General features: G+C 44.2%; 1 protein-coding gene across 1 annotated transcript in view; it reads right to left on the bottom strand.

Annotated features, from left to right (window-relative positions):
• LOC116982541 (putative phosphoenolpyruvate synthase) overlaps nucleotides 1-16,628 on the bottom strand; it is a 113,061-nt gene that overhangs the window by 45,868 nt on the left and 50,565 nt on the right. The window contains exons 19-20 of the mRNA XM_033035803.1: nucleotides 14,731-14,802; nucleotides 3,097-3,203 (exon numbers count right to left, since the gene is read on the bottom strand). Coding sequence (XP_032891694.1) covers nucleotides 3,097-3,203; nucleotides 14,731-14,802 — 179 coding nt within the window. The remainder of the gene's footprint in view (nucleotides 1-3,096; nucleotides 3,204-14,730; nucleotides 14,803-16,628) is intronic.

Below are 16,628 nucleotides of genomic sequence, written 5' to 3'. Positions count from 1 at the left end.
ACTGTGCGGATCATTAGTGTAGAAAAATACTTCATTTTTTTTAATTAACAAAAATGAATTTGTCAAATCTTTATGAAATTTAAAAATATTTAACATTTAACAAAAAAATGTTGACCATGTCTACACCATCTCCGTTAATGAGGATAGGGTTGCGTTCACCACCTCATTTCCTTAGGTCAACAACAAAATCTTCCTGTCTTGCTTTCATTAAGTGCTAGGTTATTCTCCAAACAACATGACTCTAGGTTAGCGATCTCTTTCCTGTACTTCATCCCATCATTGTTGTAGATCTGGCTGCTGGCAGCAATATCACGGCAAACCTAAAGTTTGAGCTGGCATAGTACTTGGCCGCACAGTCAAGGGTGTACCAGGAGTAGAGCAAGAGGCTGAGCACACAACCCTGAGAGAGACCAGTGTTAAGGGTCAGGGTGGTGGAATGTTATGACCAATTCAAACAGATCAACATCTGCTGGTCAAGAAGTCCAGAGGCCAGTTGCTGTGGGGGCCACAAGGCCAAGAATATCCAGAAGATTAGGGATGAATTAATTCGGTATTTGGTGTTGAAGACTGGAGATATGGTCAATCAATAGCATCCTGACACAATAGTTCTTATTGTCAAGGTGATCCAGGGCTCAATGTAGTGCAAGACTGATTTTTCCTGTATCCAAATGGCAATGAGTCTAAACAGTCCAGAAGATTTGTGGAATGTGGGCCATTCCCAAATTTTCAAAGCCCTTCATCGTGGTCAATGTCAGACATAAAAGACTCAAAAGACTAAACTGAGTACTCCTGCTTCTATGTTTAGTTCTGAATTTAGAAGAAAGCACCCTCCTGAAACATTAATTCTTGTTTCATGGACATTAAGTTTCTGTCAAAATTCCATTGTGCATTCCTTCCTCCGACTGTGGATGCTATGCCAGCACCAAGGAGAGAACCATGCGCAGATCTGGGAGTTTTAAGGTTACCTGGAGGCCTGTCAGGTCAACAGCCTACAAGGAAGTGTGTGTCAACTCCTTCCAGATGTAATGGGCTTGCAAGAAGTTCTATCAGGTCAAGAGGTCGTCTACTTGTAGGGAGAGAAACAGAGGTCCATAAGGCAAACGCTGGAGCAGCTGCAGATTTGAGGGCACTGAATGCAAGTTGAGGCCCTCTTCTTTTGTATAACGGAATTCTGCTGGTTATCCAATTCCCAGTAGAGGGAGAATTATTTTTGAGTGGGTTATGTGATTCCCAAGAAAGAAGAGCTGGCTTTTTCATCAAACTGAGACAATTGATTTTCTTGCGAGTTCTGAATTATCTCACTTCACTGGCTTTGATTGTGATTTCCAGAAATTGTGCTTTTTGCAAGAAAAGTCAATTGTGTAATGGTTGTCCTGACTCACATTTGGCACTGTAGCATGCAGGTGCAAGTCACTGGTCACCTGATGTGGCACAGACAAACTCAGCACATGGTTTAGTTTAGTTTAGTTTAGAGATACAGCGTGGAAACAGGCCCTTCGGCCCTTCGCTCTGACCAACGATCACCTGTACACTACTTTTATATTATACCAGTCTTACAAAAGCCAATTAACCTGCATGTCTTTAGGATGTGGAAGGAAACCGGAGTACCCGGAAAAAGCCCAGTGGTCACAGGGACAACGTGCAAACTCCACACTAACAGCACCCATGGTCAGGATCAAACCCGAGTCTCTGGCACTGTAAGGCACCAACTCTAGTGTAGTGTGTGTGGGAACATGACCCATCAACTTGCTTATAGTCATTTAGCTCATTTGTAACAAAATTGTGTTACTTACAGCTGAACACTTGAGATAGCTTGAGTTTAAAGTTTAGGAATGGGTTCTATCTGTGTTTGTTAATGATTGTGACCACGGAATGTAATGGGGCAATGTTTGTAAAACATATTTTTATCTCTGAATCTCTTAAATTTTATATTTCACTTGTATGAATCATGAAAGATTAGCAGTATCCAAGTCTATTTGTCTTACCATGGACTCTGGAGATTCCCTCTCTGTTCCAATATGACATACTCACAAACACATAGAAACATAGAAAATAGGTGCAGGAGTAGGCCATTCGGCCCTTCGAGCCTGCACCGCCATTCAATATGATCATGGCTGATCATCCAACTCAGTATCCTGTACCTGCCTTCTCTCCATACCCCCTGATCCCTTTAGCCACAAGGGCCACATCTAACTCCCTCTTAAATATAGCCAATGAACTGGCCTCAACTACCATCTGTGGGAGGGAATTCCAGAGATTCACCACTCTCTGTGTGAAAAAAGTTTTCCTCATCTCGGTCCTAAAAGATTTCCCTCTTATCTTTAAACTGTGACCCCTTGTTCTGGACTTCCCCAACATCGGGAACAATCTTCCTGCATCTAGCCTGTCCAACCCCTTAAGAATTTTGTAAGTTTCTATAAGATCCCCCCTCAATCTTCTAAATTCTAGCGAGTACAAACCGAGTCTATCCAGTCTTTCTTCCCTGAATCTTCCCTGAACACAACCTGAATCTACACAGTTCAAATTACCTGACACCATCAATTAAATACAGGTTGAGGCATGTTAATGTCAGGCGAATTTCAAAGACAACTTGCGAAAGGTAGATAGAGGAAGGTGCTGATTAGGTAGACAAAAGTGCTGGAGAAACTCAGCGGGTGCAGCAGCATCTATGGAGCAAAGGAAATAGGCAACGTTTCGGGCTGAAACCCTTCTTCAGACTGATTAGGTGTCACTTCCTTAAATACTATCAAAAGGGAGTACAAATTGAGTTGTTTGTGATCATTGGTTTACTTTTGTGGAAGTGAATATTGGAAAGAATGTACATCTGGCAGTTTGACAACCTTCTGTAAGTGTTCAGTGGTTAACAGCCATTGACAAATAACTCACCATACCTCTGAAATGTCTTGCAACACAATTACTGGGTGTGTTTTACAAGAAAGCTACTCAATCCATTGAGGGATGAACATTTAAACATAAATATAAATGATGGATGTGAAATAATTACTCACCTCTCCAAACTGGTTAAGCAAAATAAATTCCAATGGCCTATGTAAATACATTAACAACTTGTCAAGAAAGGAAATTAAAGTTCCCTACCCTATATTTGAAGTAGTCATCCATTCATAGTCCGTAGCCAAGGCTGAATCAAACTCGTGCATCAACTCAAACTCTGACACAGTGTCAAATGTCGTTATTGGTCTTGCCTGAAAAGTTAAACACAATGACCATCAGTGTGATGCTTAACAAAATTTACAATTTGATCTTACAGAATTGGCTGTGCTTGCAGTTTTTCCAGCATGCATCTCTGATAGGACTCCACCAAACAGCCACCCCTTTGACTCCCTTTATATTTCATGCTGTATTGGGAATAGTCACCATAGTCATATTCTCCCCCCCCCCCCCCCCACCCCCACTCCCAGTGGGCCGAAGATAGAAAAGCTTGGAAATATGTGACAAAATATACAAGAAAAGTTTATTTCTCACTTTTATCAGACTCTTGAACCGATCTTTCATCTGTTAAAGATGTATTCCCAATCTCCTTTGCAGTGGCTCTTACATTTTATATCTGCACCTTCTCTGCAGCTGTAACACTATATTCTGCACTCTGTAAATTCTACTTTTTTTTTACCTGATGTACTCAAGTATGGTATGATTTGCCTGGATAGGACACACAATAACGTTTTCACTGTATCTTGGTGCATGTGACAATAATAAACCAATACAAGTACATCAAGGTTCTCATGAGTTTAATACTTTTCACCTTTCAGTTTAGTACTCCTAGTTCAATACTCCAAGTTTATGAGTATTAGGATATCAGACCTCCTGTTCAAAAATGGATGCTGACCATCATAAACTGAATGAAGTTGCACCATCTGTCGGCTTGTAACACATTGTAAATGATTAACCGCATTGAACCTTTAGTTTAAATAATAGAGGGTTGATGAAGGCATGTGCGGACGTGGCGCTGACGGACGGACGAAACGTTGCCTATTTCCTTCGCTCCATAGAGGCTGAGGCAAAGAAGTCAAAGCCAAAGAACTGAATTGAAACGAGGCCGAAACGCCAATAAAGCGAAAGATTACGAAGACGAAATGCCTACTAACCGAAAAGATGGGACGCCTAAAAGCCAACGAACCGAAAAGCTGCGTAGCCTAAAAGCAAACTTACCAAATGGCCGCTCTGTCGAAACGCCACCTACCTGAAAGGTGGCGTCGCCTACAGACTAACGAACTGACTGCCGCTCAACAGAAAGGTCCAATAACAGACATGACTTTGCCGGGGGCGGGACGTGTCAGTGGGGTGGGACTGATGATCGAGGGCGCGATGATTGGAGGAGGGAGATGTGGCACAGACCTGCACCTCATCCGCAGGCAGGATCGATCCCAGCCGTGTGCCCCCCCCCCCCATTGGTGGCCAGAGCAGAGAGACGCGAGCTGTGCCTCCAGGCCCACAGCTAGCGTAGTGAAACAGCACTTAACCCAGCTCAACTCTGCCTGTCCCGCCAGGTTAACCTGCCTGGGCTTGCGGGAAATGTGGCCAGCGTGGAGAAGCAGCGCTGGTATCCCGTCAGTCCAGACAGGGCTGTAGTTAACCCGGCGAGGCAGGCAGTTGAGCTGCATTTGGCGCTCGATTGAGCCTCCGAAGCCTATTCCCCTGATTCCCCCTCCAAAAAATTGTGCCCCCCGTCCCCTCCATGGTTTGATAGCGAGTTCCCCTCTTGCATACATCAGTGCAATCAAACCATGCGTGCGTACAATAGGTAGTGCAAAATGGGAAAGTCAGATCTTTCACCACATTTACCAGTCAAGCTCTCATAAACTAGCTTCTGCCCGTGATCCAAATGCTACATTTACACTTATCTACTGTGTTGGCAGAATTAATTCACACTTTTAGAGGCTCATCATCTATCTACATACAAATCTATTTCAGAGCATGCAATCTAAGAATGCAACACTAGGACAGATATTTTAGAATGGCTTTATCTTTGCTAATCATCTCTCCGGATCTCAGATTACCAGTCCACTTATAAAGAGCATAGAACAGTACAGCACAGAAACAGGCCCTTTGGCCCACAATGTCTGTGCCAATCATCATGCCAATCTTCAAGTCATGGTCACTCCCTTTTCCGCGCATATTCAAACTGGATATTTATGCGTTATCATTTTGGCTCAATTTTTTTTCCATGTAGTCTAACATGCCGGGCATCTCCACAACTTTGCCATTAGGAACACATTGGACAAAGATGCTTAATCTGGTCTTTCTGCTCCTTATCCGCCACCCGTTCTCACTGTGTTACAGATCTGCCTTTACTCAACCTATCTCCCTCTTCCGCCATCGCTGTAATCTCTACAAAACTCATATTGCTGATAAAAGGTCTTCAGCCTGAAATGCTGGCTGACTCTTTTTCCCACAGGTACTGCCTAACCTGGTAAGTGTTTCTAGCATTTTCTGATTTGATTTCAAATTTCCTGGATTTGTACTTTTCTTTGGTAAATCACAAGCTGTGTAGATTCATCCTATCAATGTAGCTAAGCAATCTCAATGTCCTTCATGACATTTTGCTTTAAATAGGTGCGATACTTTGCCTGCCTCTTCATTTGTCAGTATAGGATGCAAAGTATATGTGCGCTCAATGATATCTTAATCATTGTCCATTTTAGAGTGTACACACAAGGAGTTCAAACAATTTGGTCGCCCAATTATAGGAAGGATGTCAACAAAATAGAGAGAGTACAGAGGAGATTTACTAGAATGTTGCCTGGGTTTCAACATCTAAGTTACAGAGAAAGGTTGAATAAGTTAGGTCTTTATTCTCTGGAGTGCAGAAGGTTAAGGGGGGACTTGATAGAGGTCTTTAAAATGATGAGAGGGATAGACAGAGTTGATGTGGACAAGCTTTTCCCTTTGAGAATAGGGAAGATTCAAACAAGAGGACATGACTTCAGAATTAAGGGACAGAAGTTTAGGGGTAACATGAGGGGGAACTTCTTTACTCAGAGAGTGGTAGCGGTGTGGAATGAGCTTCCAGTGGAAGTGGTGGAGGCAGGTTCGTTGGTATCATTTAAAAATAAATTGGATAGGCATATGGATGAGAAGGGAATGGAGGGTTATGGTATGAGTGCAGGCAGGTGGGACTAAGGGAAAAAAGTAGTTCGGCACGGACTTGTAGGGCCGAGATGGCCTGTTTCCGTGCTGTAATTGTTATATGGTTATATGGTTATAAATCATGTATAGTTAATTCAAGTATATTCACAGGCTAATGTTGAAACTTTGTATAAACAGTGTTGCAAATCTGACACATTCCTTAAAGAGGGGGCACCCCAAGAGCAACAATTTGCAATCCACAACCAATATTACATATGTTACAAAGGTACACAAAAATGCTGGAGAAACTCAGCGGGTGCAGCAGCATCTATGGAGCGAAGGAGATAGGTAACCTATTTACCCTTCTTCAGACTGATGTCGGGTGAGCGGGAAAAATATAGAAAGTGGGCGGAGACAGTAGGACATAGGAGAACTGGGAAAGGGGAGAGGAATGAGAGAGAAAACAAGGGCTATTTGAAATTAGAGAAGTCAATGTTCATACCGCTGGGGTGTAAACTACCCAAACGAAATATGAGGTGCTCTTCCTCCAATTTACGCTGGGCCTCACTCTGACAATGGAGGAGGTCACATTACAGTCAGGTGGTTCTCTTAGAAACAAAGCCAAAGATGATTGAGGGACGGATCCCTAACGATGCAAAAGATCATCTGGCTTAGGTGACATTAATGGAAATAAGATGTTCCCACTGATCTGCTCCCAGTCACCGAAAATCAGATCGAACACATTATCCCTGGGTTTCTTATCTCTGACTAGACTTTAGAGATACAGCGTGAAAACAGGTCCTTCGGCCTACTGTGTCCGTGCTAACCAGTGATGACCCCATACACTAGCACTATCCTACACGCCAGGGATAATTTACAATTTTTCAAAGCCAATTAACTTACAAACCTACACATCTTTGGTGAGTAGAAGGAAACCGGTGCTCCCGGAGAAAACCCACGGGGTTACAGGGAGAACATCCAAGCTTCATATAGACTGCCACCTTAGTCAGGATTGAACCCGGGTCTCTGGCACAGAGAGCACTGACACAAAGCAGCAACTCTACGGCTGCACCACTGTGCCACCGCTCTGGCCCCATTTAAGGGCTTTGCATCTTTAGTCTGTGTTTCCGTAAATCCCTGATCCAGCTGAATCAATTAGGTCTCAAGACCCAAGCTTAGCCAAAGGATAGACCTGGACACCATGTGTGTAAGGGGTCAGGTCCCAACCACAACCATCAGAAGCAGCCTCCACACCTGTTTAATGATGTTATGTCTGCCGACTATGTGATATTTAGATAACCAGATACAGACACAGCATGGTGGAGACTTAAATAGGGCTTCTAAAAAAAGAAATCAGATCGTTAGGTGAGACTTGAGAACTTGCAAGAGTCTGGAGAAAGATCAGGGGAATAGGGTTAGCATGATTCCTCTAACAGAAGCCAGCTTCATCTTAATGAGCTGGATGGCCTCCTGTGCTTCAACAATTCCCTGATCTTGTCACCTGCAGAAATGTTATTTACTCATGCAGCACAACCATGAGACAATTACACAATAAATGGTTACACAACTTGTCGTAGAACTTAGAGGCTCCTCACCACTTTCTCAAGGGAATGAGCAGTGCCAAGATCCCCATGAATAATTTTAAATTTAAAAACATAAAATGGAAGTTAATTAATTTCAAAATCTGGAAATAACCAATATTTGTAAAAGTGAGCATGAAACCATATCATTACTCTGTTAAAAAAAAGACTCCTTCAGTGATGGGCCAAGGTAGATGTTGCCACACCACCTAGTCTGAATTATTCGTGATTCCAGCCCTGGAATTGGAGGCATCCTCAGAAGAGACTAGAAAATCACACAATTGAATCAAGATCAGAGCAATTTGTGGAAACAAGGAAGTGCAAATGCTAGTTATTACATAAAAGGACACAGTGCTGGAGTAACACAGCAAGTCTAGCAGCATCTTTGGAGAACATGAACATGTGAAGTTTCGGGGTGAGACCATTATTCAGACTTTAACCCACCATGTCACCATGACCCGAAATGTCACCTATCCATGTTCTCCAGAGATGCTGCCTAATCTGCTGGGTTACTCCAGCACTTTTTTTCCTCAGGGCAATTTGGTTTGGGTAAAAATTTGATTTGGTTTACTCGTTACATCCAAATCATAACATAGAGTCATAGAGTCATACAGCTTGGAACCAGGCTCTTCAGCCCAACTTGCCCATGCTGGCCAAGATGCCCCATCTACAATAATCCCACCTGTCCGCATTTGACCCATATGCCTCGAAACCTTTTCTATCCATGGAATTGCCCAAATATCTTTTAAATATTGTTATAGTACCTGCCTCAACTTCCCCCTCATTCTATATACCCACCAACCTCTGTGTGAAAAACATTGAAAAAAAAATATAGGGTAAATATACAGTATATGAACACCCGACTTCCGTAGAGCCTGTACATACAAATGAACGTTTGAGAGAATGTGGGATGGATTTGCTGGCTGTTGTGGGGCTACAGGCAACTATCGACACTAGCTGCAATCTTGCCACATTGAACCCAGGAAGAAGAATATTAGTTAACACATTGACATCCATTTTGTGACTCAAATCCAGAGTGACATTGTCTGGACCAGCAGCAGTGTCTTTTAAAAAAAAAACTTTAATAGTATTGTGCAGTAAAACATTATAAAATACTATCTTTATTAGGCTGAGATACTGTAGGCTCGGTTAAATTTGTTAATATATGCTTCATTAATAAGAATGGCGAAACTAGATTTAAAATGCTTCTTTGGGAATGGATAACCCACCTCTGTATGCACCTTCTGCCGTGTGGAAACACAGTTTGCACTTGCATTTCCATACTTGTATAAGAACTGTTCTGCTGAACGAAATAGTGCTGTAACCTAGTCAACCTGTAAAATCCCTGATCATATGGATTAATGGTGCACCACTGTGCTGTGACACAAGCATGGGTTAAGTATTTTATTCTGAAGGACCAGAGTTTGGCTATTATAGTGGAAATTATTCTTATGTGTTACAGGGACACAGATGTGAAAATAATTCTGTCTTTTGCAATTCTTGACAGGAAACATTTACACATGGTCCAATGAGGGGTTTATTCCATTATTCTGTTATTCCATCTCAGTGTTGTTTTCAACACAATTTAAAACTTTAGCATGAGAACTCTGAGGTTCAATTGCTGATAAATAGGAAATTCCATTAATGCATTTTACCCAAATATGCTATATGCTATGATAAATTTCCATTACCTTCTGACGGCCCCACTCCCCCAAGTACTGTACATTATCATAGACTGCAGAAGTGCCAATTGATTAACCACACCCTTTAAAAACCCTCTTGCTGTTAATATTACGACATAAAAACATTCTAAGTTGCCTGTGAGAATCCCATAATTTTCCAAAGCCTCAAAATATGACAAGTCCAATGTGTGTTAGTATATCCTACAGCTAGAAGAGCCAACTTGAGTTTAACATTTGACACAGCAGGACACAATTGACACACAAAAAAAACATTGAAACACTGGTCCCACCTATGTTATCCATATACTCGCCCAAATGTTTTTTAAACATTGTGACAGTACCTGCCTCAACTAGTCCTCTGGCAGCTCGTTCCATATTCCTATCACCCTTTGTGAAAAAAGTTGCCACTCAGGTTCCTATTAAATCTTGCCCCCCTCATGTTAAACATGCATCGTGACTGAAAGGTTGTCCGGTAATGAAGTCCAGAAGCTAGTTACAGGTGGAGATAACAAGGCCAAGTTTAGAGATAAGCTTTCAAAAAGGAACTGCAGATGCTGGAATATCGAATGTACACAAAATTGCTGGTGAAACTCAGCGGGTGCAGCAGCATCTATGGAGCGAAGGAAATAGGCGACGTTTCGGGCCGAAACCCTTCTTCAGATTGATGGGGGGTGGGGGGGGGGTGGAGAAGGAAGGAAAAGGGGAGGAGGAGGAGGAGCCCGAGGGCAGGCGGATGGGAGGGTGGGAGGAGACAGCTAGAGGGTTAAGGAAGGGGAGGAGACAGCAAGGGCTAGCAAAATTGGGAGAATTCAATGATAATGCCATCCGGACGCAAGGTCCCCAGACGGAATATGAGGTGCTGTTCCTCCAATTTCCACTGTTCCTCACTCTGGCAATGGAGGAGACCCAGGACAGAGAGGTCGGATTGGGAATGGGAGGGGGAGTTGAAGTGCTGAGCCACCGGGAGTTCAGGTAGGTTATTGCGGACTGAGCGGAGGTGTTCGGCGAAATGATCGCCCAACCTACGCTTAGTCTCCCCGATGTAAATCAGCTGACATCTAGAGCAGCGGATGCAGTAGATGAGGTTGGAGGAGATACAGGTGAACCTTTGTCGCACCTGGAACGACTGCTTGGGTCCTTGAATGCAACCGCAAGAAATGCAACACCTGTCCCTTCACCTCCCCCCTCGACTCCATTCAAGGACCCAAGCAGTCGTTCCAGGTGCGACAAAGGTTCACCTGTATCTCCTCCAACCTCATCCACTGCATCCGCTGCTCTAGATGTCAGCTGATTTACATCGGGGGAGACTAAGTGGAGGTTGGGCGATCGTTTCGCCGAACACCTCCGCTCAGTCCGCAATAACCTACCTGAACTCCCGGTGGCTCATCACTTCAACTCCCCCTCCCATTCCCAATCCGACCTCTCTGTCCTGGGTCTCCTCCATTGCCAGAGTGAGCAACAGCGGAAATTGGAGGAACAGCACCTCATATTCCGTCTGGGGACCTTGCGTCCGGATGGCATTAACATTGAATTCTCCCAATTTTGCTAGCCCTTGCTGTCTCCTCCCCTTCCTTAACCCTCTAGCTGTCTCCTCCCACCCTCCCATCCGCCCGCCCTCGGGCTCCTCCTCCTCCTCCTCCTCCCCTTTTCCTTCCTTCTCCCCCCCCCCACCCCCCATCAGTCTGAAGAAGGGTTTCGGCCCGAAACGTCGCCTATTTCCTTCACTCCATAGATGCTGCTGCACCCGCTGAGTTTCACCAGCAATTTTGTGTACCTTAGAGATAAGCTTCTTTGGTTTTGTGGCCTTTTAAATTCTCACCCATCAAACAACCAAACCCAACATTGGAACATTGTAGCCAGGTCGTGGATTAGACCTATTTATTACTTTGTCCTTCCCTTAAGTGCCCACCATCTGTTTGGACGCCAACTTTGTTAACCATATTATCTTTTGGACAGGGACTGGGTCAATAGATACCTGTGAAAAAAATCTACTATCTACTGTGGTCTTGTTTTCTGTGCCTATCCACATCCCATCTATCTCCCATATCTCCCCACACCCTAACTATGTAACCCATTCCCATTGATATCATTTTTGTATGTGTAATCATCAGACATACTTATTCCTCTTCCTCCAAAGACAGTGATCAATCCTTGGACCAAAATAAACACAATTACTGGAAGAACTCAGCAGCGAGGTAGCATTGTGGTGGCGGAATTGTTGGCACTTCAGACAATTGTTGACAATTCTGTGTCACAACCTTCTTTTCCCCCCCATAAAGGCTGCTTTAACTTAGTTACTCCAGCAATTTGTTTTCATTGTAATTTCTAGCATCCGTAGTTCCTCATGTCTCAATTTTACGACATATGCTTGGAATCAGTTCCTTCTAATTCTGAGCTCTCACCCACAGTATCTCATAACTCAACCAGTGTATTTTTACCCGGTATCTCTTGCAAGAGACTCATTACTGTTTGAGCCTTGGCAAAGGGACAGATGTGCTGCAGCTGCTGTGGCACTTACACTTTCTGTCTTCCTGTCTGAGCAGTTGCAGTTGGAGTACCACGTGTTTATGCAGTACGTGAGTACCGCTCCACCGTGCCCCTGTAGAAAGTCCTGAGGATGTTGGTGGGGAGTGAGGCCTGTTTGAGTTTCCTCAGGAAGTGCAGTCGCTGATGGGCCCGTTTGACAATCCCAGTGTTGTTCCTGGACCAGGTGAGACTGTCTGTAATTTGCACTCTGAGGAACTTAATACTCTCCACTCTCTCCACTGTGGTGCCACTGATGTTGAGGGGTGTGTGTTTTGGCTGCGCCCTCCTGAAGTCGATAACCATCTCCTTTGTTTTGTCGACATTTAATGCTAGATTGTTGTTGCCGCACCAGTCCATTAGTTGTTTTACTTCCTCCCTGTACATTGATTCGTCATCTCCGCTGATCAGTCCCACCACTGTTGTGTCATCCGCAAATGTTATGATCTTATTGTCCCTGAATCTGGCAGCACAGTCATGTGTGAGCAGTGTGAACAACAGCGGGCTGAGCACACAGCCTTGAGGGGAGCCGGTGCTCAGCATGATCGAGCCTGAAGTGTTCTTGCCAACACGGACTGACTGCGGTCTCTCTGTCAGAAAGTCCAAGATCCAGTGACACAGGGTGGTGTTGAGGCCCAGCAGGGTTAGTTTCTCCACAAGTCTCTGTGGGATGATGGTATTAAAAGCTGAGCTGAAGTCAATGTACAGGATTCTGGCGTAGGTGTTTTTGTTTTCCAGACATGAGTTAGTACCGTGTGCAGCGTGGTAGAGATGGCATCTTCTGTAGAACGGTTGGGGCGATAGGCAAACTGGAGGGGGTCTAACGATGAGGGGAGGCTGGCAGTAATGTGAGGTTTCACCAGGCGTTCAAAGCATTTCATTATTATTGGGGTCAGGGCGACAGGGCGGTAGTCATTTAAGCAGGCAACAACTGGTTTCTTTGCTATTGGGATTATTGTGGAAGTTTTGAGACATGTGGGGACAATGGCTTGACTAAGGGAGATGTTGAAGATGTCTGTTAGCACATCTGCTAACTCTTCAGCACATTCCTTGAGCACACGTCCTGGGATGTTGTCGGGTCTGACTGCTTTCCATGGGTTGACCTTAGATAGGATTCTCCGTGTGTCCGTTGAGTCTATGGTCAGGACTGGCTGGTCGGTTTGTAAGCAGGGGCTGGCTCTCTCCTTGGGTGTGGTGTTTGCTGCATCAAAACGTGCAAAGAAGTTATTCAGTTTATCTGGGAGAGAAGTGTCGGTGTCAGTTACCTGCTGCCTTGCCTTGTACCCCGTCAGTGTTTGGATTCCCTTCCACATCCTCCTGGTGTCTCCTGTGTCACAGAGGTGTCCCTGGATTTTCCCTGCATAGGCACGTTTCGCTGCCCTGATTCCTTTTTCCAGTGCAGTCCTGGTAGATCGAAGAGCGTCTGTGTTACCGGCTCTGTAGGCTGCGTCACGGGCCCTCAGCAGCGAGCGCACCTCTGCTGTCATCCATGGCTTTTCATTTCCACAGTATCTCATAACTCAACCAGTGTATTTTTACCCGGTATCTCTTGCAAGAGACTCTCATTACTGTTTGAGCCTTGGCAAAGGGACAGATGTGCTGCAGCTGCTGTGGCACTTACACTTTCAGGATAGTGATCAAGTGTGCAAATAGACAATAGACAATAGACAATAGGTGCAGGAGTAGGCCATTTGGCCCATCGAGCCAGCACCGCCTTTCAATGTGATCATGGCTGATCATCCCCAATCAGCACCCCGTTCCTGCCTTCTCCCCATATCCCCTGACTCCACTATTTTTAAGATCTTTATCTTGCTCTTGAAAGCATCCAGCGAACCAGCCTCCAAGGCAGAGAATTCCACAGACTCACCACTCTCTGTGAGAAAAAGTGTTTCCTCGTCTCCGTTCTAAATGTCTTACTCCTTATTCTTAAACTGTGGCCCCTGGTTTTGGACTCCCCCAACATCGGGAACATGTTTCCTGCCTCTAGCGTGTCCAAGCCCTTAACAATCTTATATGTTTCAATGAGATGCGCTCTCATCCTTCTAAACGCTGGTCTGATTACCTGGGCTACTCATGCTACAGCTCCTACAGTTATCTCATCAAGTCCAGCCAGCTACTTGGCAAGAAATCTTCCTGGTCTGTAGAAACGATTCACCTACAAAGTGTAAAAGCAGAACAGTTGGGAGTGGAAGTATTCTACCCCAACTGCATTATTCTGCCTGGAAGAACTGAAGTCGTGATTCAAAACAGATTTTTTTAAAATCATTAAAATAATTGGAACATTTGACATTAATCTACAGCCAAATGGAATATATTGGACTGATTGGACCGTGTTTTCAGTGTACAATATTAATCTCTATAGCATGACACATTCAAAAACAGATCCTAGTCCCACTGTTTAATATTAGCTCTGCGAATCAGAGAGCAACTAAGTGAATGTACGTAGAGGGTACCTACAAGTAAGACAATGAAAGCCAAAATATATTTAGCTGACCAACAGTTCTCAAGGAGGATCAAAATCCTCCAAATAAATTTTCCTCTAATTGTAATCATAAATAACAAACAGTTAACAATCATAAGCCATGAAGTGCTTCGAAGGATCACTGTCAATGATACAAGACTTGATTTGAAAAAGAGTTGCATTTTTTTGATTGCTCCAAGGAATTATAAACTGTTTAGTGCCAACTCGCAGAACGGCTTGGAAAATATTATGGAAAAGCTAGGATTCATACAATGTGGCGCTCTTAACTCGCTGCCCTGTGCTCCGTGTGCAAGATACGCTGAGGTGGGGAATTCAATCCTTTCAAACCGAACAAGGTGTGTTTTCTGCCATTGATTTATTTCAAAATAAAACATCTTACCTGCAATAAATAAATGTGTGCTCCTTTTATTGCCCACTCAATATCTCTCGGGGTTCTGTACATTTTTTGCACCTGGTATATAAAAACATACAAAATCCACATGAATTTTCACCAAATGAATCTCTGAGATGTATTTAGACACAGGAAACTGCAGATGCTGAAATCTTGAGCAAAAATGCATAGTGCTAGAGAAACTCAGCGGGTCCGACAGCACCTGTGGAAGGAATGGATAGAGAACTATGGACAGATCGGCACCCTTCATCTTCGATTTCCCCATCTGAAGAAGGGTCCTGAAACATTATCGGTCCATTCCCTCCACAGGTACTGCCTGACCTGCTGAGTTCCTCCAACACTATGCTTTGGAGAGAGTGCAGAAGATATTCATAAGGAGATGATGGACAAATTTGGATTGTTTTTTCTGGAGCGCCAGGAGCAGAGGGCAAACCTGATATCAGCATCGAACATTATGAGAGACAGAGATAGATTAAACCTTTTCTCAAGGTTTACATGGCAAAGACTAGAGGACGTAGCTTTTAGGTGGAAAGTTTAAAAGAGATGGCTGAGAAAGTTTTTTGAACAGGAGAGCGGTAAGTGCCTGGAAAATGCTGCCAATGGTGATGGAGGCAGCAGATATGATAGTGGTGTTTAAGAGGCTTTTAGATAAGTATATGATTGTGTCGGCAATGAAGAGATACAGAGTAGGGGTAGGCAGAGGGGATTTGTTTCATTTGGCATCATGTTTGGCAAAGACATCATGAGTCGAAATGCCTGTTCCTGTGCTGTACTGTTGTATGGTCACTGTTCTTCCCGATGGGAACAGCGAGATGAAGGCTTGGCCAGGATGGTGAGGGTCTTTGACGATAGTAGTTGCCTTGTTGAGGCAGTGCAACCTGTAAATCTGTGATGGACTAGGTGACATCCACCACCTTCTGAAGCCTCCTTCATTTGTGAACGTTAGAATTACCAAACCAGACTGTGATGTCACCAGTCAGTATGCCCTCAAATCAAATCAAATCAAATCAAATCAACCTTTATTGTCATCTTGCAAAGCAACAGTTGTACAGTGCAAAATGAGAAGACGTTTCCCAGGGAATACCGGAGCATCGCACATGAAACTTAAACATTTCACACATAATAACAATAAAAAACAATCTAGTCCCTGATGAAACAGTATAAATAGTTAAAAGCAGGTAAAACAGCACCATTAAAATACTGTAAACCAATCATTAAGATGTCCAGGGCAGCTGATTTGAGTGGCCAGTGCCAGAGTTATTAAAATGTCAGTGCAAAGCCGCAGAATCAGGTGACTGTGAGTACAAAGTGACTGTTTAGCAGCCTCACAACCTGTGGCTGGAAGCTGTTTAGCAGTCTTGTAGTCCGGGTTTTGATGCTACGGTATCTCTTGCCTGATGGCAGGAGATCCAGGTGTATGTGGAGGGGGTGCAGTTTGTCCTTAGCTATTCTCAGAGCTTTTTTCAGACAGCGGCTCTGGAACAGTTCTTGTACCGAGGGTAGGGAGACGCCAATGATCCTCTCTGCTCCCCTCACTACCCTCTGCAGAGCCTTCCTGTCTGAGCAGTTGCAGTTGGAGTACGTGAGTACCGACTCCACCGTACCCCTGTAGAAAGTCTTGAGGATGTTGGTGGGGAGTGAGGCCTGTTTGAGTTTCCTCAGGAAGTGCAGTCGCTGATGGGCCCGTTTGACAATCCCAGTGGTGTTCCTGGACCAGGTGAGACTGTCTGTAATTTGCACTCCGAGGAACTTAATACTCTCCACTCTCTCCACTGTGGTGCCACTGATGTTGAGGGGTGTGTGTTTTGGCTGCGCCCTCCTGAAGTCGATAACCATCTCCTTTGTTTTGTCGACATTTAATGCTAGATTGTTGTTGCCGCACCAGT

This window comes from Amblyraja radiata, chromosome 17 (assembly GCF_010909765.2).
Source record: "Amblyraja radiata isolate CabotCenter1 chromosome 17, sAmbRad1.1.pri, whole genome shotgun sequence".
Lineage (NCBI taxonomy): Eukaryota > Metazoa > Chordata > Chondrichthyes > Rajiformes > Rajidae > Amblyraja > Amblyraja radiata.
Note: the sequence above shows the minus strand (reverse complement) of the source record. Positions and strands in the feature narration are given on the sequence as shown.